The sequence below is a fragment of the Pseudophryne corroboree genome, chromosome 6 (genome assembly GCF_028390025.1).
Source record: "Pseudophryne corroboree isolate aPseCor3 chromosome 6, aPseCor3.hap2, whole genome shotgun sequence".
Taxonomy (NCBI): domain Eukaryota; kingdom Metazoa; phylum Chordata; class Amphibia; order Anura; family Myobatrachidae; genus Pseudophryne; species Pseudophryne corroboree.
The window spans coordinates 198,531,298-198,558,505 of record NC_086449.1 but is presented as its reverse complement, the minus strand read 5'-3'; the positions used below and the strand labels follow the sequence as shown (position 1 = coordinate 198,558,505).

Genomic DNA, 27,208 nt, shown 5'->3' with positions numbered 1-27,208 from the left:
CCTGACTGAAGAGTTGAAGATGCGCTCCCACCGATGCGGACTCCCCCGGGGGAGCCCCAGCGTCATGCGGTGGATTTGGCAGAAGCCGGAGAGGACTTCTGCTCCTGGGAGCTTGCCACAGCCAGCGATCTTTTTCCCCTTCCCTTACCTCTTGCCGCAAGGAAGGATGACCCATGTCCTTTCCGGAATTTCTGCGACCGAAAGGACTGCATTTGATAAGGAGTCAACGGCACGCTATCCCGATCCAGGGTGTCTATGTCCGATGACAAGTTATCCGCCCACTTTTCAATCGCGGTACTCACCCACGCCGAAGCGACAGCCGGTCTGAGGAGTGTACCTGTCGTGACATAAATAGATTTTAAGGTAGCTTCCTGCCTCCGATCAGCAGGGTCTTTAAGGGACACCATTTCAGGAGATGGTAGCGCCACTTTCTTGGATGAGCGCGCTAGAGCTTTGTCTACCGTGGGTGTTGTCTCCCACCCAACCCTATCCTGAGAAGGAAACGGGTATGCCATAGCAATTCTCCTGGGAATGTGCCACCTCTTGTCTGGCGTTTCCCAGGCTTTTTCAAAAAGGGCATTCAGTTTATGAGAGGGAGGGAACGTAACCTCCGGTTTCTTCCCCTTACACATACAGACCCTTGTCTCAGGGACAGTGGGGTCTTCCGTAATATATAATATGTCTTTTATAGCCACAATCATGTACTGAGTACTCTTAGCCACCTTAGGATGTAACTTTGCATCATTATAGTCAACACAGGAATCAGAATCCGTGTCGGTATCAGTGTTTGCTATCTGGGTAAATGAACGTTTTTGGGACCCCGAGGGGGCCTGAGTGTGTGGTACCACGTCTCCCATGGATTGCCTCCATGCTTGCTTCTGAGACTCAGATTTGTCCAACCTCTTGTGCAACAAAGCCACACTGCTATTCAACACATTCCACATATCAACCCAATCAGCAGTCGGCGGTGTCGACAGAGTCACTCCTTCATTTTGTTCAGCTCTCACACTAACCTCCTCCGAGGAAGAGCATTCAGTTTCTGCCATGTCCACACATACGTACCGACACCCCCACACACACTGGGCTAAAGGGGACAGACCCACAATAAGGCCTTTCAGAGAGACAGAGGAGTTTGCCAGCTCACACCCAGCACCACACCAGTATGAAAACAAAATGCCCCAGACCTATAAGCGCCTGTAATATAATACAACCAATCACCAAATTATGTGCCCCCCCCCCCCCCCCACCCTTCATTTTTAGCACAGTTACTTGTAACAGCAGTGGAAGGGCCAGGAGCAGCGTCTCTGCAGCAAGCTGTGGAGAGAAAATGGCGCTGGTCAGAACTGAGGAAGCCCCGCCCCCTACAAGGCGCGCTTCGGTCCCGCTATAATTATACTGGCGTGGGTCTCAAAACAGTGCCTATGCACTTTATTTTAGCCAGATATTGCCCAAAAGAGGTTTATATTGCAGACCAGGGCGCCCCCCCTGCGCCCTGCACCCATGCAGTGCCTGTGTCAGCGGTATCTCAGGAAGACTGTCGTCTTCTGCCGCCTTCCAATGTCTTCTTTGCTTCGGTTACTCACCTGTCTTCAATCTTCTGGCTCTGTGAGGGGGACGGCGGCGCGGCTCCGGGAACGAGCAGCTAGGCGACCCAAGTGATCGGACCCTCTGGAGCTAATGGTGTCCAGTAGCCTAAGAAACAGAGCCTATCAGTCTCACAGAAGTAGGTCTGCTTCTCTCCCCTCAGTCCCACGATGCAGGGAGCCTGTTGCCAGCAGTGCTCCCTGAAAAAAATAAACCTAACAAAAGTCTTTTAGAGAAACTCAGTAGAGCTCCCCTATAGTGTGACCAGTCTCCTCTGGGCACAGAATCTAACTGAGGTCTGGAGGAGGGGCATAGAGGGAGGAGCCAGTTCACACCCATTCAGTCTTATAGTGTGCCCATGTCTCCTGCGGATCCCGTCTATACCCCATGGTCCTTTTGGAGTCCCCAGCATCCTCTAGGACGAAGGAGAAAATAAGAATTTACTTACCGATAATTCTATTTCTCGGAGTCCGTAGTGGATGCTGGGGTTCCTGAAAGGACCATGGGGAATAGCAGCTCCGCAGGAGACAGGGCACAAAAAGTAAAGCTTTCCGATCAGGTGGTGTGCACTGGCTCCTCCCCCTATGACCCTCCTCCAAGCCTCAGTTAGGTACTGTGCCCGGACGAGCGTACACAATAAGGGAGGAATTTTGAATCCCGGGTAAGACTCATACCAGCCACACCAATCACACCGTACAACTTGTGATCTAAACCCAGTTAACAGTATGATAACAGAGGAGCCTCTGAAAGATGGCTCCCTACAACAATAACCCGAATTAGTTAACAATAACTATGTACAATTATTGCAGATAATCCGCACTTGGGATGGGCGCCCAGCATCCACTACGGACTCCGAGAAATAGAATTATCGGTAAGTAAATTCTTATTTTCTCTATCGTCCTAGTGGATGCTGGGGTTCCTGAAAGGACCATGGGGATTATACCAAAGCTCCCAAACGGGCGGGAGAGTGCGTATGACTCTGCAGCACCGAATGAGAGAACTCCAGGTCCTCCTTAGCCAGAGTATCAAATTTGTAAAATTTTACAAACGTGTTCTCCCCTGACCACGTAGCTGCTCGGCAAAGTTGTAATGCCGAGACCCCTCGGGCAGCCGCCCAAGATGAGCCCACCTTCCTTGTGGAGTGGGCCTTTACAGATTTAGGCTGTGGCAGGCCTGCCACAGAATGTGCAAGTTGGATTGTGCTACAGATCCAACGAGCAATCGTCTGCTTAGACGCAGGAGCACCCATCTTGTTGGGTGCATACAATATAAACAACGAGTCAAATTTTCTGACTCCAGCTGTCCTTGCAATATAGATTTTCAATGCTCTGACAACGTCCAGTAACTTGGAGTCCTCCAAGTCACTTGTAGCCGCAGGCACTACAATAGGCTGGTTCAGATGAAATGCTGACACCACCTTAGGGAGAAAATGCGGACGAGTCCGCAGTTCCGCCCTGTCCGAATGGAAAATCAGATATGGGCTTTTGTAAGATAAAGCTGCCAGTTCTGACACTCTCCTGGCCGAAGCCAGGGCTAGTAGCATGGTCACTTTCCATGTGAGATATTTCAAATCCACATTTTTTTTTTTTTTTTTTTGTGGTTCAAACCAATGAGATTTTAGAAAGTCCAAAACCACATTGAGATCCCACGGTGCCACTGGAGGCACCACAGGAGGCTGTATATGCAGCACTCCCTTAACGAAAGTCTGGACTTCAGGGACTGAAGCCAATTCTTTCTGGAAGAAAATCGACAGGGCCGAAATTTGAACCTTAATAGATCCCAATTTGAGACCCATAGACAATCCTGATTGCAGGAAATGTAGGAATCGACCCAGATGAAATTCCTCCGTCGGAGCACTCCGATCCTCGCACCACGCAACATATTTTCGCCAAATGCGGTGATAATGTTGCACGGTTACTTCCTTCCTTGCTTTAATCAAAGTAGGAATGACTTCTTCCGGCATGCCTTTTTCCTTTAGGATCCGGCGTTCAACCGCCATGCCGTCAAACGCAGCCGCAGTAAGTCTTGAAACAGACAGGGACCCTGCTGAAGCAAGTCCCTCCTTAGAGGTAGAGGCCACGGATCTTTCGTGATCATCTCTTGAAGTTCCGGGTACCAAGTCCTTCTTGGCCAATCCGGAACCACTAGTATCGTTCTTACGCCTCTTTGCCGTATAATTCTCAAAACTTTTGGTATGAGAGGCAGAGGAGGAAACACATACACCGACTGGTACACCCAAGGCGTTACCAGCGCGTCCACAGCTATTGCCTGCGGATCTCTTGACCTGGCGCAATACCTGTCCAGTTTTTTGTTGAGGCGAGACGCCATCATGTCCACCATTGGTCTTTCCCAACGGGTTACCAGCATGTGGAAGACTTCTGGATGAAGTCCCCACTCTCCCGGGTGAAGGTCGTGTCTGCTGAGGAAGTCTGCTTCCCAGTTGTCCACTCCCGGGATGAACACTGCTGACAGTGCTATCACATGATTCTCTGCCCAGCGAAGAATCCTTGCAGCTTCTGCCATTGCACTCCTGCTTCTTGTGCCTCCCTGTCTGTTCACATGGGCGACTGCCGTGATGTTGTCCGACTGGATCAACACCGGTTTTCCCTGAAGCAGAGGTTCTGCCTGGCTTAGAGCATTGTAGATTGCTCTTAGTTCCAGAATGTTTATGTGAAGAGACGTTTCCAGGCTCGTCCACACTCCCTGGAAGTTTCTTCCTTGTGTGACTGCTCCCCAGCCTCTCAGGCTGGCGTCCGTGGTCACCAGGATCCAATCCTGTATGCCGAATCTGCGGCCCTCCAATAGATGAGCACTCTGCAACCACCACAGAAGAGATACCCTTGTCCTTGGAGACAGGGTTATCCGCTGGTGCATCTGAAGATGCGACCCTGACCATTTGTCCAACAGATCCCTCTGGAAAATTCTTGCGTGGAATCTGCCGAATGGAATTGCTTCGTAAGAAGCCACCATTTTTCCCAGGACTCTTGTGCATTGATGTACAGACACCTTTCCTGGTTTTAGGAGGTTCCTGACAAGCTCGGATAACTCCTTGGCTTTTTCCTCCGGGAGAAAAACCTTTTTCTGAACCGTGTCCAGAATCATCCCTAGGAACAGCAGACGAGTTGTTGGCATTAACTGGGATTTTGGAATATTCAGAATCCACCCGTGCTGTTTTAGCACTTCTTGAGACAGTGCTAATCCCATCTCTAGCTGTTCTCTGGACCTTGCCCTTATCAGGAGATCGTCCAAGTATGGGATAATTAATACGCCTTTTCTTCGAAGAAGAATCATCATCTCGGCCATTACCTTTGTAAAGACCCGAGGTGCCGTGGACAATCCGAACGGCAGCGTCTGAAACTGATAGTGACAGTTTTGTACGACGAACCTGAGGTACCCCTGGTGTGAGGGGTAAATTGGAACGTGGAGGTACGCATCCTTGATGTCCAAGGATACCATAAAGTCCCCTTCTTCCAGGTTCGCTATCACTGCTCTGAGTGACTCCATCTTGAACTTGAACTTCTTTATGTACAGGTTCAATGACTTCAGATTTAGAATAGGTCTTACCGGCTTCGGTACCACAAATAGAGTGGAATAATACCCCTTTCCTTGTTGTAGAAGAGGTACCTTGACTATCACCTGCTGAGAGTACAGCTTGTGAATGGCTTCCAAGACCGTCTCCCTTTCGGAGGGGGACGTTGGTAAAGCAGACTTCAGGAAACGGCGAGGTGGATCTGTCTCTAGTTCCAACCTGTATCCCTGAGATATTATCTGCAGGATCCAGGGATCTACCTGCGAGTGAGCCCACTGCGCGCTGAAATTCTTGAGACGACCGCCCACCGCCCCCGAGTCCGCTTGAGAAGCCCCAGCGTCATGCTGAGGCTTTTGTAGAAGCGGGGGAGGGCTTCTGTTCCTGGGAAGGAGCTGCCTGTTGCTGTCTCTTCCCCCTTCCTCTGCCTCGTGGCAGATATGAATATCCCTTTGCTCTCTTGTTTTTAAAGGAACGAAAGGGCTGCGGTTGAAAAGTCGGTGTCTTTTTCTGTTGGGGAGTAACTTGAGGTAAAAAGGTGGATTTCCCGGCTGTAGCCGTGGCCACCAAATCTGATAGACCGACTCCAAATAACTCCTCCCCTTTATACGGCAAAACTTCCATATGCCGTTTTGAGTCCGCATCGCCTGACCACTGTCGCGTCCATAAACTTCTTCTGGCCGAAATGGACATAGCACTTACCCGTGATGCCAGTGTGCAGATATCCCTCTGTGCATCACGCATATAAAGAAATGCATCCTTTATTTGCTCTAAAGACAGTAAAACATTGTCCCTATCCAGGGTATCAATATTTTCAATCAGGGACTCTGACCAAGCTACTCCAGCACTGCACATCCAGGCTGTCGCTATAGCTGGTCGTAGTATAACACCTGTATGTGTGTATATACTTTTTTGGATATTTTCCATCCTCCTATCTGCTGGATCTTTAAGTGCGGCCGTCTCAGGAGAGGGTAACGCCACTTGTTTAGATAAGCGTGTGAGCGCCTTGTCCACCCTAGGAGGTGTTTCCCAGCGCGCCCTAACCTCTGGCGGGAAAGGGTATAAAGCCAATAACTTCTTTGAAATTAGCATCTTTTTATCGGGGGCAACCCACGCTTCATCACACACCTCATTTAGTTCTTCTGATTCAGGAAAAACTATAGGTAGTTTTTTCACACCCCACATAATACCCTGTTTAGTGGTACCTGTAGTATCGGCTAAATGTAACGCCTCCTTCATTGCCAAAATCATATAACGTGTGGCCCTACTGGAAAATACGGTTGATTCGTCACCGTCGCCACTGGAATCAGTGCCTGTGTCTGGGTCTGTGTCGACCGACTGAGGCAAAGGGCGTTTTACAGCCCCTGACGGTGTTTGAGGCGCCTGGACAGGCACTAATTGATTGTCCGGCCGTCTCATGTCGTCAAACGACTGCTTTAGCGTGTTGACACTATCCCGTAATTCCATAAATAAAGGCATCCATTCTGGTGTCGACCCCCTAGGAGGTGACATCCCCATATTTGGCAATTGCTCCGCCTCCACACCAATATCGTCCTCATACATGTCGACACACACGTACCGACACACAGCAGACACACAGGGAATGCTCTTAACGAAGACAGGACCCGACTAGCCCTTTGGGGAGACAGAGGGAGAGTCTGCCAGCACACACCAAAGCGCTATATATATGACAGGGATAGCCTTATAATAAGTGCTCCCTGTATAGCTGCTTTTATAATATAATTTTTGCCACTATTTTGCCCCCCCTCTCTTGTTTTACCCTGTTTCTGTAGTGCAGTGCAGGGGAGAGACCTGGGAGCCGTCCTGACCAGCGGAGCTGTGTAAGAAAAATGGCGCTGTGTGCCGAGGAGATAGGCCCCGCCCCTTTTACGGCGGGCTCGTCTCCCGCTCTTTAGTGGATTCTGGCAGGGGTTAAATATCTCCATATAGCCCCCGGAGGCTATATGTGAGGTATTTTTTAGCCAAATAGGTTTTCATTTGCCTCCCAGGGCGCTCCCCTCCCAGCGCCCTGCACCCTCAGTGACTGCCGTGTGAAGTGTGCTGAGAGGAAAATGGCGCACAGCTGCAGTGCTGTGCGCTACCTTTAGAAGACTGAGGAGTCTTCTGCCGCCGATTCTGGACCTCTTCTTGTTTCAGCATCTGCAAGGGGGCCGGCGGCGAGGCTCCGGTGACCATCCAGGCTGTACCTGTGATCGTCCCTCTGGAGCTGATGTCCAGTAGCCAAGAAGCCAATCCATCCTGCACGCAGGTGAGTTCACTTCTTCTCCCCTAAGTCCCTCGTTGCAGTGATCCTGTTGCCAGCAGGACTCACTGTAAAATAAAAAACCTAAGCTAAACTTTTCTAAGCAGCTCTTTAGGAGAGCCACCTAGATTGCACCCTTCTCGGCCGGGCACAAAAATCTAACTGAGGCTTGGAGGAGGGTCATAGGGGGAGGAGCCAGTGCACACCACCTGATCGGAAAGCTTTACTTTTTGTGCCCTGTCTCCTGCGGAGCCGCTATTCCCCATGGTCCTTTCAGGAACCCCAGCATCCACTAGGACGATAGAGAAATAATAATAAAAAAAAAGAAGAAGAAGCCTCTTACCTCCATAGCATAGTTCTGGAAGACACTGCTACTGCTGGAATTGCAGGAGGAAAGAAGATCTGATTTGTAGTTTAAAGAGATCCTGGAAGGAGAGCCTATGTATAAAGAGTCAACATTGGTCAGGAAAGCTATACTAAAAAATTCCATCAGTCAATTTCTCATTCTGGATGGCTGGCATTTTATGCTCACCATTGTTGTACAGTTGCTTTGAGGTACCCTCTTGGGAAGTGTTGCTCTCCAAGCTGGTTCTGCTTACTCCCATTGAATTGTTGCCAGTAGAGAGATCATTGTCATGTTGAGAATTAATGCCTTCAAAGTCATCTTCATTTATAGAGATGGATTCTATATCCCCAGCACCTCCTGAAGACAGACTCGCCCGGTCAGAATTCTGATCCTACGGGAGATTCAACATAAGAAAACATTTGTTTCTGTAAGTGCACTCATCGCCTATATACACTGGAGGCAGTCATTTGTGGGCTGAAGCAATAGTCATGAAAATGGAGTTAGCCAATTCATTAGGGGCCAGATACTGAGACTTGGGATATGTCATAACCATTGGTTTAACTCAAAAAGTGACTACTGTTTAACAAATGTGTGACTGAATGGAAAATGGAGGTCCCACTGAGTGTGGGAACTGCTGGAAAATTGTTTTCTCGCAGCAAGCCAGTGGGTTTTCTGAGTAGTCACATCAGATGTGACCACATCACAGAAAGCCCAGACTGGCATGGTCGCATCCAGGGAAGTGGTTAAAACAAAACTGCACTTTAGACAGATAACTCAAAAGGTCTCACCTTCAATGGGCCATAGTTCGTGATTTTTGAGTACCACTTTGTGGCCTTCTCAGCAACTCCTTTACCAGCGGAAAACATGCTGCTCTTTAATACATCAAGCTTGGGTGTCAGGAGTGTATCAAAGTTAAAGGATGTTGGAGACATCAAGGTAAGGGCAGATTCTGGGTGGCTTTCCGTTTGTGCACTTCCTACAGAGTCTATTGGAGAGGACCAGAGCCTGCCCCGGCTTCTCTCCCCACGCTTTATGTGGTATGTTTTTGACTTTGGTAACCTAGGTACTTGTGGGGGAGTTGAGGGAAGACTTGAGCGCCTACAGAGAGGTATAGCTTTGGAGGTTTTGTACTGATCAGTAGTGTTCCTCTGCAAGTCCATGCTTGGAGCTCTACTGGACAGAGGGCTGCTAATGTTATTCATGTACATTTCTATCTCCTCCGCAAGGTCCCTTTTAGCAGATGGTGTCAATAGGCTTTTCTCCCCCACCTCCTCAATAACTTCTTCTTGCACAGTCTCCGCTGCTAGCATTGAAAGAGGATCTAATCCAACTTTTACATCAGTTTTTCCAACTGACTTGTCCACAAACATTGGTGCTGAAGAGCTTGTGCTCATGGTTCTCTCTCGCGGCTTTTCTTTTCTGCCATTAGTTTTTACAGGCTTACTTTCAACAGCGTCACCGTCCAGATCTTCAAGATCAAAAATCACTGGTGAGTCTGTTTTGTCTGCGTACCCCTCCTCCCCGATTGGAGATTCTTCATCACTCCACTCCTTCATCATACTCGCTGTATCCTTACTGGTGGGAGAGTTTCTGTTGAGGTCTAAAGTCTTTGGCCGAGTAACACTTTTTTGGAAAGCGCTACTGAGTATTTTTGCATCCGCACCCAGTTTATTGAGTATTTTATCAGCTTTTGTTTCCTGGACAGTCCCGCTGATCATTAAACCTGCAAGATTTTCTTGGCTGTAGTGTCTACTCCTGGGTTCCCATTCCAGTTGATTTTGCAATCCTGGCTCCATGGCACTTCTATGCCTCTTCCGCAGACTCCAGCTTTGGTAGATCTGAATCTCTCGGTTATCTTCAAAAGAGGGTGCAAACAGAAGGCCTGCAGCACTACCTGAAATTGGCCCAAAAAAAGGTACGTTTGCAAATGTATATATTGAGGGTCACAGAGAATGTGCTGAATTGACTTACATACAAATATATCTAACGCTTAAGAATTGTTTGAACTCAGTAGAAAATATTGACACCGGATTACCAGAAACAGAGCAGTTTTGCATCTTGTTCGGTGCTCGAGTTAAACAGGGCAAAGACAGTGGTGAGTCACAACATTATTTTAAGTCCTCATAGTCCAGTTCACTTGTTAGCATTTACAGGTATCACCATGTGCAAGTAAAGCGCTTATTACTTCACATACAGGAGCGGATCTAAGCACTGGTAAGCAGGGCTGCAGCAAACGGCGTGAGCAGCAGGGGCGCCCGCTGCAGCCAGCTCCATTTTCAGACAGACACTAGAGGTCATAATTGACCTCTAGTGTTTGTGCGGCGCTGCTATGGGAGAGATGTCATGACGTCTCTCCCATAGAGAGGAGGCCAGAGACGGAGCAGCAGCAGCAGTCGGGAAGCAGCAGCGGGGCTGGTGAGTATTGGCTTTTTGTTTTTTTTAGTGTTTGCAAGTGGCGCTACAAGGGGGCATCTCTACTGGAGACGCACTGTAACTGCTGGGGGCACATCTACAGGGAACACGCCCCTTCCCTATGAAGTCACGCCCCTATTTTTTAAAGGAAACTTTCGCCCTATGCCACAAGGTCTAGAACTGGCCCTATTCACATACTATTGTTAAGTTCATATTATAGAAATAGCCTGCATACTGATTCTACTAGCATCTTACCCTATCCATAATACCCTAACTCAGAGGTTCCCAAAAGCAGTCCTCAAGGCACCCTAACAGTCCAGGTTTTAAGTATGTCCATGCTTGGCTACAGGTGACTTAATTAGTACCTCTGTCAATTTGATTTAATCATCTGTACTGACCTATGGACAGTTAGGGTGCTTTGAGGACTGTGTTTGGGAACCTCTGCCATAACCCTAGCCCAGTGGTTCCCAAACTTTTTTGAATCATGGCGCTCTAGAGTAGAGTATCAGAATTTTTTTCACATAAATTTCTTATTGAGCCATTTAGAAAAAAATATAAAATTTAGTAAACTGTGTTTATGTGTAATCCTTAGGTTTAGTTGTGTGGTGAGTGACAGGAATTGCTTCTGTTTGCCCACATATTTTATGATTGGCAACCACAAGCACTGGTTTTGCCTATTACATTGTCCATAAATTATTTTGAATTGGTCCTGGACCACCAATCCAAGGCACTCGTGCAAGACCCTCGCCGCACCCCAGGGTGCCACGGCACACAGTTTGAGAACCACTGCCCTAGCCCAATCCAGTAAACTAACCCTAACACCCTAAACTAAACTTCTAAACTAACCCTAATACTCTAAACTTATAACCCCTAAAGGGCAGACTGGATAGGCCATACGTTTATTATCTACCGCCAAATTCTCTGTTTCTATCTGTGCTATTTGTATAGCCTTATCACTGCAACACATCAGAAAATCATCATTATAGGCAAACTGTAATAACTTTATAAATGTGAACTATGTAATGGGGTTGGGGTGTCCAGGCTTCTTCATGAGTAAATGTAAGAATGTAATACTGCAATGTCTACTCACCACCAGCAACTGTGCCAGCCAGGCTGTTTGTTTTGATCTCACTCCGAACTATAGTAGATGTGGTCTTTGCAGTGTGAGAAGTGGGACTGAGCAACTGTGTCAGGCCATCTCGGCTGCCCTTTGAACTCTCAGACTCAGACACTGAATATAAAATAGAAAGAAAAGACAATATTTTCAAACGCTTAAGATAAGACATTGTGGGCCTGATTCCAAGATGCACGCCTCTGTGGCTGTCTCTATTGACGCAGTTGTATCCTTATACTAATACCGTTGCCGTTTCTAAGCATACTGACACACCTACGTGCAGCAGCGTTATTCTATTTTGGCGCGTCTTTAGATTTTACATTATTTCAATTAGACCCCAAATCATGAGTGAACTGAACAATTGAACTTGTTTTTCAGTCTAGACATTATGCTTATCCGGCATGATTTGGGGTCTAATTAAAATAATGTAAAATCACTCATGTTAGTCTATTCCCGTTTTGATGGGAAATTACTATATATCTTTTCTTTAGATTCCTTGTTCGAGTCCGAATGGCAACACTTGTATATTTAATGCCTATAACCTTGTGGGGTTGGGCCCTAATATAGAATGCACTGCTATACTGGAGATACTTTTCCATTTCGATTACTATCATACCTTGTTCCCTCTGGTGTTGGTGTTTGGTGTAGGTTTGATTTATTCACTTTGTAACTACTCCTGGAGCAATTTGGACTGAGTGTGCTGTCATTCAGTTCCATTATTGCTGGAAGGGTAATGATCCGCCGCACACAGCGGTGTTTCCACACATGGTATGCCTCGGACCCCGTGCTCCGGCAGCCCGGCATGTAGGCGGTGTAAGTATCATGGGTTTGTTAGGCTGGTCGCTATGACAACTGTTCCGCCTATGAGGCGGTGTCAGCGCGACTTGCCTGAGCAGGACGTTATGCGTCTAAAAGCCTCGGGTGTTATGACAACTGTCCCGCCCATTATCTACGTGGTAGTAGGGGACGGCGCCTATGACGTTGGCGCCGGGGGCCGGAAGCAGGAGGTGCAAGGCGTGTCTCACACGTTTGGTGTTATAAACGGTATGTTTGTCTTGTAATTTTGTATCCTGATGAAAGGTGTAAATAAAGGCACCTGAAACGTTGATCTAAACTGGCTTGGTGAGCTGTATGATTTTGTTTAAATCCATTGGAGTGCCGCCCATTACGTTGTATTGTATACACACACACACACACACACACACACACACATATACATATATATATATATATATATATATATATATATACATACATACATACACACACATATACATACACACACATATACATATATATATATATATATATATATATATACACACACACACACACACATTATTTGGGAAGTCTGACCTTATAATGTATATTTTTGTGAGTACATACATGAGCTGGAGTCACTCCCTCTGGAGTCTTCCTGTTCCTCCTGTATATCATGTACATCTCCTCTGCGTACTTCTTCTTTGGATAGGGAACTGTAACCTAGATCGGACTGACCACCTGAAAGAACCAAGTTGTTAATAAGAAACCTCTGAAAATTCAAGGTAGGACATAACCCATCTGTCAGCATTCATCAATAAACTACACACCAGTGCTAGAGCGGTCATCAGATGGGTCTGCGCTGGTCACATCGGTGCTGAATGGTGGCTGCTCCGTGGCATTCATGTCAATGGAACTGTCCAAACTACCATGGCTGACTGCATCCAGGTCACTGCCGTCTTATTGTAAACCATATAGGAGAGGCAAGAATTATACATACATTTAAAAAAAGAACAAAACTTAATATTAAAGTCACTACTGTATTATCACAAAAAATAACTCTAGTGTGAATGTGTGTACATGTGGTAGGGTAGGTAGAATGTAAGCTGCACTGGAGCAGGGAATAATGTGAAAGACCAAATATACACAATACATATGCGCTATATAAATAACTGCTAATAAAAATAATTGTGAAAGATTAACAGTTGTATCTGTACCCTAACACACACTCTTCCATGCTAATGAGCCACTGTAAAGTCATTTGGAGATTTACCTGACGGTGTAGCATGTGGGGCTAAGGAATGTTGCTTTTTCAAGGCTCTTTTGAACTGGGCTACTCCGTGCAGCACATTCCTGACCTTTATCCACAGAAAATAGCCCCCCCGATTCCCGGAGGGCCACACACTTTCCAAAACGGCCTGTACAGGAAGTAAACCGCAAAAGTAGTTAATATGCTGATTAAATGATAAATTCACCTAAACTATAGAATTTGGGCAAGAACGGGGTAACTTAACCAAAAATAAGATTTTAAACCTACCGGTAAATCTTTTTCTCCTAGTCCGTAGAGGATGCTGGGGACTCCGTAAGGACCATGGGGGGTATAGACGGGCTCCGCAGGAGACATGGGCACTCTAAGACTTTAGATGGGTGTGAACTGGCTCCTCTATGCCCCTACTCCAGACCTCAGTTATAGAACTGTGCCCAGAGGAGACGGACAGTACGAGGAAAGGATTTTTGTTAATTTAAGGGCGAGAGACACACCAGCCCACACCATACACACCGTACAACATGGTATATACTAAACCAGTTAACAGCATGAACAAAACAGCATCAGCCAGAGACTGATCTCAACTGTAACATAACCATTATGTATGCAATAACTATATACAAGCCTTGCAGAAATAGTCCGCACTGGGATGGGCGCCCAGCATCCTCTACGGACTAGGAGAAAAAGATTTACCGGTAGGTTTAAAAATCTTATTTTCTCTTACGTCCTAGAGGATGCCGGGGACTCCGTAGGGACCATGGGGATTATACCATAGCTCCAGACCAGCGGGAGAGTGCGGATGACTCTGCAGCACCGATTGAGCAAACATGAGGTCCTCCTTAGCCAGGGTATCAAACTTGTAGAATTTTGCAAAAAGTGTTTGAACCCGACCAAGTAGCTGCTCGGCAAAGCTGTAATGCCGAGACGCCTCGGGCAGCCGGTCAAGAAGAGCCCACCTTCCTAGTGGAATGGGCCTTTACCGAAATTGGTAACGGCAATCCCGCCGTAGAATGAGCCTGCTGAATCGTGTTACATATCCAGTGAGCAATAGTCTGCTTAGAAGCAGGAGCGCCAACCTTGTTGGCGGCATACAGGAAAAACAGTGCCTCTGTTTTCCTAACCCAAGCCGTCCTGGCTACATAAATTTTTAAGGCCCTGACTACATCCAGGGACTTGGAATCCTCCCAGTCCCCCGTAGCCACAGGCACCACAATAGGTTGGTTCATATGAAACGACGAACCCACCTTAGGCAGAAATTGAGGACGAGTTCTTAACTCTGCTCGATCCACATGGAAAATCAGATAGGGGCTCTTGTGAGACAAAGCCGCCAATTCGGACACCCGCCTCGCAGATGCCAAGGCCAACAACATGACCACCTTCCAAGTGAGAAATTTTAATTCAACTGTTTGAAGAGGTTCAAACCAGTGTGATTTAAGGAACTGTAACACCACGTTAAGGTCCCACGGTGCCACTGGGGGCACAAAAGGAGGTTAAATGTGCAGCACTCCCTTTACAAAAGTCTGGACTTCTGGGAGAGAAGCCAATTCCTTCTGAAAGAATATAGATAAGGCCGAAATCTGCACCTTAATGGAGCCTAACTTTAGGCCCATATCCACTCCTGTCTGCAGAAAATTGAGAAAACGACCCAGCTGAAAATCTTCCGTAGGAGCATTCTTGGCTTCACACCAAGACACATATTTCCTCCAGATACGGTGATAATGCTTCGCCATTACCTCCTTCCTAGCTTTGATTACAGTAGGGATGACTTCCCCCGGAATACCCTTCATAGCTAGGATTTGGTGTTCAACCGCCATGCCGTCAAACGTAACCGCGGTAAGTCTTGGAACACACAGGGCCCCTGTTGTAACAGGTCCTCTCTGAGAGGAAGAGGCCACTGATCTTCTGTGATCATTTCCTGAAGATCTGAATACCAGGCCCTTCGAGGCCAATCTGGAACAATGAGTATTGTCTGAACTCTTGTTCATCTTATGATTCCCAGTATTTTTGAGATAAGCGGAAGTGGAGGGAACACATAGACCGACTTTAACACCCACGGTGTCACCAGGGCATCCACCGCCACTGCCTGAGGGTCCCTTGACCTGGAACAATACGTCCGAAGCTTTCTGTTGATGCGTGACGCCATCATGTCTATTTGAGGAAGTCACCAACGACTTGTTACTTCTGCAAAGACCTCCTGATGAAGTCCCCACTTCCCTGGATGGAGATCATGTCTGCTGAGGAAGTCTGCTTCCCAGTTGTCTACTCCCGGAATGAAGACCGCTGACAGAGCGCTTACATGATTTTCCGCCCAGCGAAGAACCCTGGTTGCTTCTGCCATTGCTGCTCTGCTCCTTGTCCCACCCTGGCGCCGTTGTCCGATTGGATCAGAACGGGTAGGTTGCGAAGAAGACTCTCCGCCTGTTGCAGGCCGTTGTATATGGCTCTTAATTCCAGCACATTGATGTGTAGACAAGCCTCCTGGCTTGACCATATTCCCTGAAAATTTGTGCCTTGTGTGACTGCTCCCCATCCTCGGAGGCTCGCGTCCGTGGTCACAAGAACCCAATATTGAATGCCGAACCTGCGACCCTCTAGAAGGTGAGCACTCTGGAGCCACCACAGGAGAGAGACCCTGGCCCTGGGGGACAGGCTTATCCTCCGATGCATCTGTAGATGGGTCCCTGACCACTTGTCCAGAAGGTCCCACTGAAAAGTTCTTGCATGGAACCTGCCGAACGGAATGGCCTCGTAGGCCGCCACCATCTTTCCCAATACTCGAGTGCATTGATGAACTGACACTTTTTGGTTTCAGCAGGTCCTTGACCATGCTCTGGAGTTCCTGGACTTTTTCCATTGGGAGAAAAACCCTCTTTTTTTTTTCCCGTGTCCAGAACCATGCCCGAAAATGACAGTCGAGTTGTCGGAACCAACTGCGACTTTTGTAGATTTAGAATTCAGCCGTGTTGTTGTAGTACTCTCAGGGAGAGAGACACGCTTTTTAGTTACTGATCCCTTGATCTTGCCTTTATCAGGAGATCGTCCAAGTATGCTTGCGCAGGAGCATCATCATTTCCGCCATTACCTTGGTGTAAATTATCGGGGCCGTGGGAAGCCCAAACGGCAACGTCTGAAACTGGTAATGACAATCCTGTACAGCGAATCTCAGGTACGCCTGATGAGGAGGATATATGGGGACATGAAGGTATGCATCCTTTATGTCTAGTGACACCATAAAATCCCCCCCTTCCAGGCTGGAGATCACTGCCCGGAGAGATTCCATCTTGAATTTGAACCTTATCAAATATAGGTTTAGGGATTTTAGATTCAGAATTGGTCTGACCGAGCCATCCGGCTTCGGGACCACAAATAGGGTTGAATAAAACCCTTTCCCCTGTTGCCCTAGTGGAACCTTGATAATTACCTGCTGTTGACACAGCTTTTGTATGGCAGCTGAAACTATTTCCCTCTCTGGGGGAGAAGCTGGCAAGGCCGATTTGAAAAATCGGTGTGGAGGCACATCTTCGAACTCCAGTTTGTAGCCTTGGGATACAATTTCGAACACCCAAGGGTCCAAATCCGACTGAACCCAGACCTGGCTGAAGAGACGAAGACGTGCCCCCACCAATGCGGACTCCCGTAGCGGAGCCCCAGTGTCATGCGGTAGATTTTGTAGAGGTCGGGGAGGATTTTTGTTCCTGGGAACTAGCTGTAGCTGGTGTTCTTTTCCCTCTACCTTTTCCTCTGGCTAGGAAGGAAGAGCCCCAACCCTTTCTGAACTTATGCAACCGAAAGGACTGCATCTGGTATTGAGGTGTTTTCTTTTGCTGTGGGGGAACATAAGGCAAAAACGAAGACTTACCCGCGGTAGCTGTGGAAACCAGGTCCGCGAGGCCCTCCCCAAATAAAACCTCACCTTTGTAAGGCAAAGCCTCCATATGTCTCTTTGAATCAGCATCCCGTCCATTGACGGGTCCACAAGGACCTTCTAGCAGAAACTACCATGGCATTGGCTCTTGAACCCAACAACCCAATATCTCTCGCAGCCTCTCTCATATATAACGCTGCGTCCTTAATGTGACCCAAGGTAAACAAAATACTATCTTTATCTAAGGCGTCAATGTCAGATGACAAGTTATCTGCCCACGCTGCAATTGCGCTACCCACCCATGCCGACGCTACTGCAGGTCTGAGCAGGGCTCCCGTAGACGCATAAATTGATTTTAAGGTAGTTTCCTGTCTGCGATCCGCAGGATCCTTTAGGGCAGCCGGGGACGGTACTGCAACCTTTTTGGACAAGCGCATCAAGGCCTTGTCCACCGTGGGCGAGGATTCCCACCGTAACCTGTCCTTTGAGAGGAAAGGAGACGCCATAATAATTCTCTTGGGAACATGCAGTCTCTTGTCTGGAGTTTCCCAAGCCTTTTCAAATAAAGCGTTCAGCTCATGAGATGGGGGAAACGTTACCTCAGGTTTCTTTTCCTTAAACATGCAGACCCTCGTGTCAGGGATAGAGGGGTCCTCTGTGATATGCAAAACATCTTTTATTGCAATAATCATATATTGAATACTCTTGGCCACTCTTGGGTGCAACCTCGCATCATCATAGTCGACACTGGATTCAGAATCCGTGTCGGTATCAGTGTCTGCTATCTGGGAGAAGGGACGTTTATGGGACCCTGAAGGGTCTTGTGACCCAGCCAAAGCCATGGAATGACTCCCTGCATTGTTCTTGGACTCTGCTTTGTCCAATCTCTTATGTAATAGAGTCACATTAGCATTTAAAACATTACACGTCCAACCAATCAGGCGTCGGCTGTGCCGACGGAGACACCACCACCATCTGCTCTGCATCCTCCCTAGACGAGCCTTCCGCTCCAGACATGTCGACACACACATACTGACACCCCCACACACACTGAGATATCTGAATATGGGGACAGACCCACAATAAAGGCCCTTTGGAGAGACAGAGAGAGAGTATGCCAGCACACACCCAGCGCCACTAGACACTGAAACAAAGTCCCAGCCTGTAAAGCGCTATATCAACACAATTTAGCACCAAATAAATGTGCCCCCCCTCGTTTTTGCCCCCTGTTACTTTTTCAGCAGGGGAGAGTCCGGGAGCAGCTTCTCTGCAGTGTGCTGTGGAGAAAATGGCGCTGGTTAGTTCTGGAGGATCATGCTCCGCCCCCTCGACGGCGGGCTTCGGTCCCGCTCTTTTTCTTTAAACTGGCAGGGGATTTATTATATACTGCCTCTGCACTATCTATATAACTGTGCCAGACTTATTTGAGGTGAAAATTGCTGCCCAGGGCCCCCCCCCTGCGCCCTTGATGTACCTGTGTGTGTTGTGGGAGCAATGGCGCGCTGCGCGGTACCTCATGAAGATCTGAAGTCTTCTGCCGCCTTTGAAGTCTTCTTGCTTCTTACACTTACCCGGCTTCTATCTTCCGGCTCTGAGGTGGACGGCGGCGCGGCTCTGGGACGAACAGCAAGGACGACACCTGTGTTCCGACCCTCTGGAGCTAATGGTGTCCAGTAGCCTAAGAAGCAGAGCCCATCAGTCCAGGAAAGTGGGTCTGCTTCTCTCCCCTCAGTCCCCCGAAGCAGGGAGCCTGTTGCCAACAGTGCTCCCTGAAAATAAAAAAACCTAACAAAAGTCTTTTCAGAGAAACTCAGTAGAGCTCCCCTGCAGTGCACCCAGTTTCCTCTGGGCACAGGATCTAACCGAGGTCTGGAGGAGGGGCATAGAGGGAGGAGCCAGTGCACACCCATTCTAAAGTCTTAGAGTCCCCATATCTCCTGCGGAGCCCGTCTATACCCCCCATGGTCCTTACGGAGTCCCCAGCATCCTCTAGGACGTAAGAGAAAACAACAACTTACTGAATGGCGCTCCCCAAATCAGTGATCAACTGATGCCTATGACATTCCCAAAGCAGGAGGTCCTCTCTCCTGTGTAGGTCTTCCCATATGACGTAGGGTCTTTGATGACCCTACTCAATTTGCAGAAGTTCCATGAGAAGGGCTTTGATAAGCTTTTGGACACCCCCACCACCATACCCTCCTCCCCCATAAGAGCATTCATTGAACATGATGAATTTGAGGAAAGGATAATATTTTTATGTTTAGCCTATTTTAGTCAACTATGAGCTAAATTTAGCTTGACAGTCAAAGGTCATAATGCATATAAAATCTTAATGTAACATACAGAAGAGCATCAGGTTGCTATAAAAAGATAAGAAAAAATAATTCCATTTCAATGTTTGGGGTATACATATAACTGCCAGGGGCCCAATTACCTTGTTATAGTACCCATAGGTGATGGCATTGGGTTGTACTCCAGCTTTCTTCATTTCAAATAAGACTTTAACTGCAAGAACAGGCTGGCCATACTGGCCACACAGCTGCATGAGAACACGGTAACAGACCTAGAAAATACGGAACTGTCAGTTACATCGTAGACTCCCGTAAATGAGAAAGTAATACTTAAGATAGTAAATATCGTTGTCAAAAACATGAAGTGTTACTTCTGGCAATATACAGATTTCCTCTACATGACTGTCAATTGTGTGAGACCGTCTGACCACCAAATTCATCAGAATTACCTCATCAGGAGAGTCAATTTTCTTGACATGCATCTTCCGCAACACATCATATGCAGTACGTAGAGCCCTGACTTTTGAATGGCAGACTTTCACATAGGCAGGTAGGCAGATAAACCACAGACCGTAACAATGCCTCAGCAGACATCTGGACCACATTTGGGGGATGGACGAATACTGCATTGCTATTTTGTGAGCTGACCTGATCTCCTGTAGAAGGTTAAGACAGCAGATTTATCATCTTTTCCAAACAAGACCACCCAAAATGATGGTTTGACTTTTGTGCATAAAAATGAGATCTACTTGCTACAAATCAAAACAAATTGTGACTTCATTGGTGTCACATATTTTAACCCTCTGAGAGCCACACAAATCATTAGTAAGTTACGAACTTGAAGAACAGAGCGTACAGTACATACCTGTTTTGTTCTCCTAAACATTGGAGAAGGACTGCTGGAAGCTGTGATTTTAGTAGACAGTTTGTGGATTTTCAAAAGCCCATCCGGAGTATCAAAAAGATCCAAAGCAAGAACAGGAAAGCCATTGTAACTAAAAGTTAAAAAAATATCAAATTAGGTCACCTCTAAGGCATATTTTTCCTCAGAAAAAAAAAAGAAAAGACCTTTCATTTACGCTTTCCAATCCCTGTATTAATGAGGTTGCCAGTCTCTAAAGCCGCCTTAGTTATCTATATATCCTCTCTCAGTGTGGTACCCAAAAGAGTAGGCTATTTCCAGTTGTGATTAACCATTAACTTGTGCAAGGCAAATTTATAGATACTAGGTTGTTTTTGCGTTTGCAGCCACTGCCTACCAATATGTGCTGCTACATGGTTTTCTGCAGATTAGAATGCCTGCGTTTTACATCTTCATTTGCCCAATTGTGTTCCATTTAATGGGTAAGTAACATAGTTATTACCAAGGTCCGTGTGCCATATGGTCCAGGTTGCGGTTATGTTGAATTCTTTCTGTAGCAAGTTACCATCCTATTTAGCATTTTGCTATAAAGAAATTTAAACGCCTTCTATTCTAGACCATCTACAAAGGCTAAACAGAGGGACTAATACGGATTCCCGTGGTACAGTATATAACCAAGAACATTAGCAAACAATATCTTTCCAAACGCACCGCTCAGCTATGACTTTCATCCAGACAAATTACAGTGACACCTACCACCTAACAGCAATCTTACATCATCACTAAATCTACTCTTAATTTGTGTGGGAGACTCCTAGCATCTGTTACCATACATTTGATAAATCCAGTGTCATTAAACTCTCTGCACAGAGTTATCGCATCGTCTAACTCATCCCACTCCCAATTCTCTCAAGTCATGTGTTTAGTCAACACTACAACCATTGCAAACCATCCCTACCATGGAGATCACAGCAGATCTCCGCAGTCTAATGATTTACTATGGTCATCAAGTCTGTCATTTGCAGTTGGTCTCGGAGTATACCAAGGAATGTCCTGATCAACTCCTGTCAACCATCTCTTCTCATCAGAAGAAACAGCCTTTTGCTCCAACAGTAGACCTCAATTGTTGAATCCTTGCGTGCATCCATATAAACCACGGGTACACCAACAGATTATTACATTACTTTTAATAAATGTAATAAAAATGAGCACATGTGCAAATGCAGGTGCATCCATCCTCCTATGTTCGCAATTTAGCTCACTGAAATCCTATGAACATAAAGTATTAGAGTGTCGATAGGTCTCCCTGTATTTGCTACTCACCTGTATTTTTTTGGGTGCTCCTCTCCATTTGGTAAGTGAGGAATTTCGGGCGGTGTAATGAACACGGTGTGCTCACTTCTGTGGGACTCATCAAGCTCAATGAGACGCATCTCTCCTGACTTATCCACATCAACCTGAAGGCGAAACCAGTAGCAAAAAAATTTAATAAAATTGAAAAAAAAATCTATGAGCCACGTTTCATGTCATAGTCTAATAACATGCAACTTTTATGTGATACGATGAAGCCATCTGCCACATGTCTAGTTGCTGGGCCTGAGCAAAAGGTTCTCTGCTGGTGTGTGCCATGTTGCCTGGTCACTTCTGGCTTCACCGGGGCCAGTTGGATCATGAAGGCACATGTGGGACCGAATCTTCTACAAACCTCAATAATACAATCAGATTTTTTTCCTAGCCTATATGTGGGACCGTTTGCGGCAATGTTCGTTGTCTGATATCCTTGCCAATGCTGCAGTGATCAGCGTCATTGGGAAACTCTTGTCTAATCTGGCTCTCAATATTATGCTTCATACACAGAACCAAAGCTATAGCAGAGATGTGACCAAAAGTGTACTGTAATAGCTTCTACAGTAAGATGAATTGTGCTCCCTTAGTAATGTCTGTGAACATGCAGTGATTACATTCATCTAGCACACCTTCTCAATAACATGAGACACGGCACAAAGGGGCAGATTTATTAAGCCTGGTGAAGTGATAAAGTGGAAGGTGATAACGCACCAGCCAGTCAGCTCCTGTCACTTTTCAAACCCAGCCTAACATGGAAGTTAGGAGCTGATTGGCTGGTGCGTTATCACCTTCCACTTTATCACTTCACCAGGCTTAATAAATCTGCCCCTGAGACACAGTATATACACAAAATGCACGAAACAGAACAAGTTTCGTGCCTAATCTTATGTTAAAAAAACATAAGATTATAGTGCATGCAAGCTCACTTTCTGAATCCAGAACACTTTCAGAACAATGGTAGAGGAAACCTACATGAGTAATGGATGGTGATGAAGTAGTCTGGCAGAATAGATCATCATGTGGTAAGAGAAGGCACAATCACAATAATGAGACCCTTCGTGATGAAAGGACTATTTATAGGAAAAAGATGAACAGCTGCGTCCATTTGCAACAACCCAGCAAATTATAGTATATGCAAAAAAAATAAAAAATCTGATACATGTTAATGGGGTGGTCTTCTGTATGCCGAATGTCGGGATCCCGGCGCACAGTAAACCGGCGCCGGAATCCCGACACCCGGCATACCGACAACTATTCTCCCTCGTGGGGGTCCACGACCCCCCTGGAGGGAGAATAAAAGGGGCTCCTTTGTGCTCGCCACGCTGTCGGTATGCCGGCGGTCGGGCTCCCGGCGCCGGTATGCTGGGCGTCGGGAGCCCGAGCGCCGGCATACCGTACGACACCCATGTTAATGTACCGTATATATTCGAGTATAAGCCGACTTTTTCAGCACTTTTTTTTGTGCTGAAAAAGCCCCCTCGGTTTATACTCGAGTCAGTGCAGGGAGAGCAGTGTGACAGGGAGAGCAGTGTGAAGGAGGGACACGGAGCGCACAGCGCGCGCCTCTCCTGTGTCCCTCCTGCATATCCGGCGGCAGCGGCGGGTCTATTAAAGGAAGTACCCGTTCGTGAGCTCTGATTGGCTCACGAACCGGCACTTCCTTTAATAGACCCGCCGCGGCCGCCGGAGATGCAGGAGGGACACAGGAGAGGCGCGCGCTGTGCGCTCCGTGTCCCTCCTTCAGAAGACAGCGCGGGAGCAACGGAGGATAAGTAACAGGCACTGGGGTAGCATATTTGGCACTTGGGGGGGACCTATGTGGCACTATGAGGGGGCATATCTGGCAGCATGACGGGGCATATCTGGCAGCATGAGGGGGCATATCTGGCAGCATGAGGGGGCATATCTGGCAGCATGAGGGGGCATATCTGGCAGCATGAGGGGGCATATCTGGCAGCATGAGGGGGCATATCTGGCACAGTGGGGCATATCTGGCACAGTGGGGCATATTTGGCAGCATGAGGGCATATCTGGCACATCAGGCACTGTGGGACATATCTGGCACTGTGGGGGCATATCTGGCAGCATGAGGGCATATCTGGCACTGTGGGATATGCCCCACAGTACCAGATGTGCCCTCATGCTGCCAGATATGCCCCACTGTGCCAGATGTGCCCTCATGCTGCCAGATATGCCCCACAGTGCCAGGAAGGGTACTTACCCTCGATCGCTCCCGCGTTGTCTTCTGAAGGAGGGACACGGAGGGCACAGCGCGCGGCTCTCCTGTGTCCCTCCTGCGTCTCCGTCGGCGTGTGTGTATTAAATGAAGTGCCGGTTCGTGAGCCAATCAGAGCTCACGAACGGGCAGTTCATTTAACACACACACGCCGCCGGAGACGCAGCAGGGACACAGGAGAGCCGCGCGCTGTGCCCTCCGTGTCCCTCCTTCCACTGACTCGGGTATAAGCAGAGGGGGCTTTTTCAGCACAAAAAAACGTGCTGAAAAAGTCGGCTTATACTCGAGTATATACGGTACTTTAATCTGTTATAAAACTAAATCAAAGACTGATTTTTTTTATTTATAATCAAATCACAGACACCTGAAAGAACGACAACATTAACGTTATTTATATAATCACTTTAATACCAATAAGGGGGTATATTATAAGCTGCAATATCACGGCTTCATGATAAATTATTGCACATGCGATAACTCATTATCATATTAGCGGCGATAAGTTATCACCAATAAGTCTCCATAAGGTTTATCGCAGATTTCTCTTCACCATCTCAGAGCTGGGGATAAGCAGTGCAAATTTCCTATTTTAACCTAAAAATTTGGTAATGTGGTTCAAAAGCCCTGGGAAACCCCCCATCCTAATCATTAATTAGGCACTTAAAAGATTTTAATTATTTTTAATTAGCCAATAATGACAAGTCACTTTTGGGTTAAAGAAATGCAAAGTGACGGAAATTGGGGTATAAGGTATGGGACATGTATATTGGAGTGGGACAAGTGTTTTTAGACTTGCAGGTGAGAGTAATCAGTTTGTTACCACTTTTTTTTTTTTTTTTTAAAGCCCCCCAAATATATACTTATACCAATTTTTATGTACCCAAAACTTAATGAGCACTTATTTTGCTGGAAAAAAAATAGCTTTCTATTATTTATCAGCATTTAAAAAAAAATGCATACAACAGCCATTTGACCCGATTTCAGGACACTAATTAGTTATATTATGGCCACTAATAGCCTTCTGTAATGTTTTCAATATTAGTTTGGCATTGTTGGGGATACAGGCACATTTCCCCACTTTTTCATATTCTTTTTCCAGCTAGAATTATCGTGTGATTATCGTTATCGCCGATTTGTAATAATAAACAGGACCGTGTATGTTGCGATAACTAGATTTTTCGGGAGATAGGTGTGATAGCATTAGCCGCAATTGCGGATCACGTTATCACGGCTAATAGGATACCCCCATAAGTTCAAAGTGCTGTTCATTTGAAGAAAATAAGAAAAAAACACACAAGATACAAAATAAGCTTAATAGAAAAGAGAACTACCACACATTTGTGTTGTATTTCTCTGGAACTAAAGTAGACAGTGCGTATTTTGGTAGTACATGTCTCATGTTCAAAAAGTAGTTTTCTACAAAATTGCTAAAAAAACAAAACATGAAAATCAATAGAAAATAATGTACATGACTGCTAACCTTCAGTAACATTACCACACACACAGATATGCTTGCTACACTTAGACCCCTTTCACACCGCAGCTTATACCCGGTATTTTGCCGTTTTAACTGGCTTCCTAAACGGGTCAAGCTGCGATGTGAAAGGGTCCCCTTCAATTTACCGTTTTCAAAATACCGGTATTTTGAAACGGTAAAAAAAGAAGGGTCCTACCCGTTTCAGTCCCATTTCACTGTGCAGTGTGAAAGGGTCTGAAACCGTATTTGCAAGCCCCAGAAGATGATAGGCTGTCTCCATGTGTGATGTCACCAGCCACAACCAGGAAACAGCTTGGAAAACACAGGAGACACATGAGAGAGTGGCTTTATAAACGTTTAAATGTGAAAAACACGGAAAAAAATGGCGTGGGGTCCCCCCTCCAAAGCATAACCAGCCTCGGGCTCTTCGAGCTGGTCCTGGTTCTAAAAATGCGGGGGAAAAATTGACAGGGGATCCCCCGTATTTTTAAAACCAGCACCGGGCTCTGCGCCTGGTGCTGGTGCAAAAAATACGGGGGACAAAACGAGTAGGGGTCCCCCGTATTTTTCACACCAGCATCAGGCTCCACTAGCTGGACAGATAATGCCACAGCCGGGGGCCACTTTTATGCCGTGCCCTGCGGCCGTGGCATTAAATATCCAACTAGTCACCCCAGGCCGGGGTACCCTGGGGGAGTGGGGACCCCTTCAATCAAGGGGTCCCCCCCCCCAGCCACCCAAGGGCCAGGGGTGAAGCCCGAGGCTGTCCCCCCCCCATCCAATGGGCTGCGGATGGGAGGCTGATAGCCTGGAGTAAAATGTCAGAATATTGGTTTTTCCAGAAGAACTACAAGTCCCAGCAAGCCTCCCCCGCAAGCTGGTACTTGGAGAACCACAAGTACCAGCATGCGGGAGAAAAACGGGCCCGCTGGTACCTGTAGTTCTACTGGAAAAAAAATACCCAAATAAAAACAGTACACACACACCGTGAAAGTAAAACTTTATTTCATACGTCGACACACACATACTTACCTATGTTCACACGCCGACATCGGTCCTCTTCTCCATGTAGAATCCAGGGGTACCTGAAAATAAAAGATCAATATACTCACCTCAACCAGGCTCCAGAGATAAATCCACGTACTTGGAGAAAAAAACAAACCGGACAACCGACCACACGGACTGAAAGGGGTCCCATGCTGACACATGAGACCCCTATCCCCGAATGAGACCTGTCAGTGACAGCTGTCACAGAAAGGTCTCTTAAGCCAATCAGGAAGCGCTACTTCCGTGGCGCTCACCTGATTGGCTGTGCGCTGTCTGTGCTGTGACAGCGCATCGCACAGCTCCGTCCATTATATTCAATGGTGGGAACTTTGCGGCTAGCGGTGGGGTCACCCGCCGGTCAGCGGCTGACCGGCGGGTGACCCCACCGCTAGCCGCAAAGTTCCCACCATTGAAAGTAATGGAGCGGCTTTGCGATGCGCTGTCTGACAGCTCAGACAGTGCACAGCCAATCAGGTGAGCGCCACGGAAGCAGCGCTTCCCGATTGGCTGAAGGGACTTCAGTGACAGGAGTCACGTGATGTCCCGGCATTCGGGGAGAGGGGTCTCATGTGTCAGCATGGGACCCCTTTCGGTCCGCAGGTCCGGGTGTTCGTTTTCTTTTTTTGCCAAGTCCGTGGATTTATCTCTGGACCATGGCTGAGGTGAGTATATTGAACTTTTATTTTCAGGTACCCCTGGATTCTACATGGAGAAGAGGACCGATGTCGGCGTGTGAACATAGGTAAGTGTGTGTCGGCAGTGTGTAATAAAGTTTTACTGTCGACGGTGTCTGTGTCCTGTTTTTATTTGGG

The 27,208-nt window shown here is 47.0% G+C and overlaps 1 protein-coding gene across 5 annotated transcripts in view; it reads right to left on the bottom strand.

Moving 5' to 3' along the window:
- The window catches only part of DENND4A (DENN domain containing 4A), a 261,785-nt gene that overhangs the window by 37,728 nt on the left and 196,849 nt on the right, over positions 1-27,208 (bottom strand). For all 5 annotated transcript variants that reach the window (XM_063925588.1, XM_063925589.1, XM_063925590.1 and 2 more), the window contains 11 exons: positions 21,613-21,746; positions 20,293-20,422; positions 19,877-20,083; positions 19,571-19,699; positions 13,278-13,422; positions 12,835-12,963; positions 12,632-12,745; positions 11,222-11,362; positions 8,508-9,613; positions 7,906-8,110; positions 7,717-7,811 (listed from right to left, as the gene is read on the bottom strand). In XM_063925588.1, coding sequence (XP_063781658.1) covers positions 7,717-7,811; positions 7,906-8,110; positions 8,508-9,613; positions 11,222-11,362; positions 12,632-12,745; positions 12,835-12,963; positions 13,278-13,422; positions 19,571-19,699; positions 19,877-20,083; positions 20,293-20,422; positions 21,613-21,746 — 2,535 coding nt within the window. The remainder of the gene's footprint in view (positions 1-7,716; positions 7,812-7,905; positions 8,111-8,507; positions 9,614-11,221; positions 11,363-12,631; positions 12,746-12,834; positions 12,964-13,277; positions 13,423-19,570; positions 19,700-19,876; positions 20,084-20,292; positions 20,423-21,612; positions 21,747-27,208) is intronic.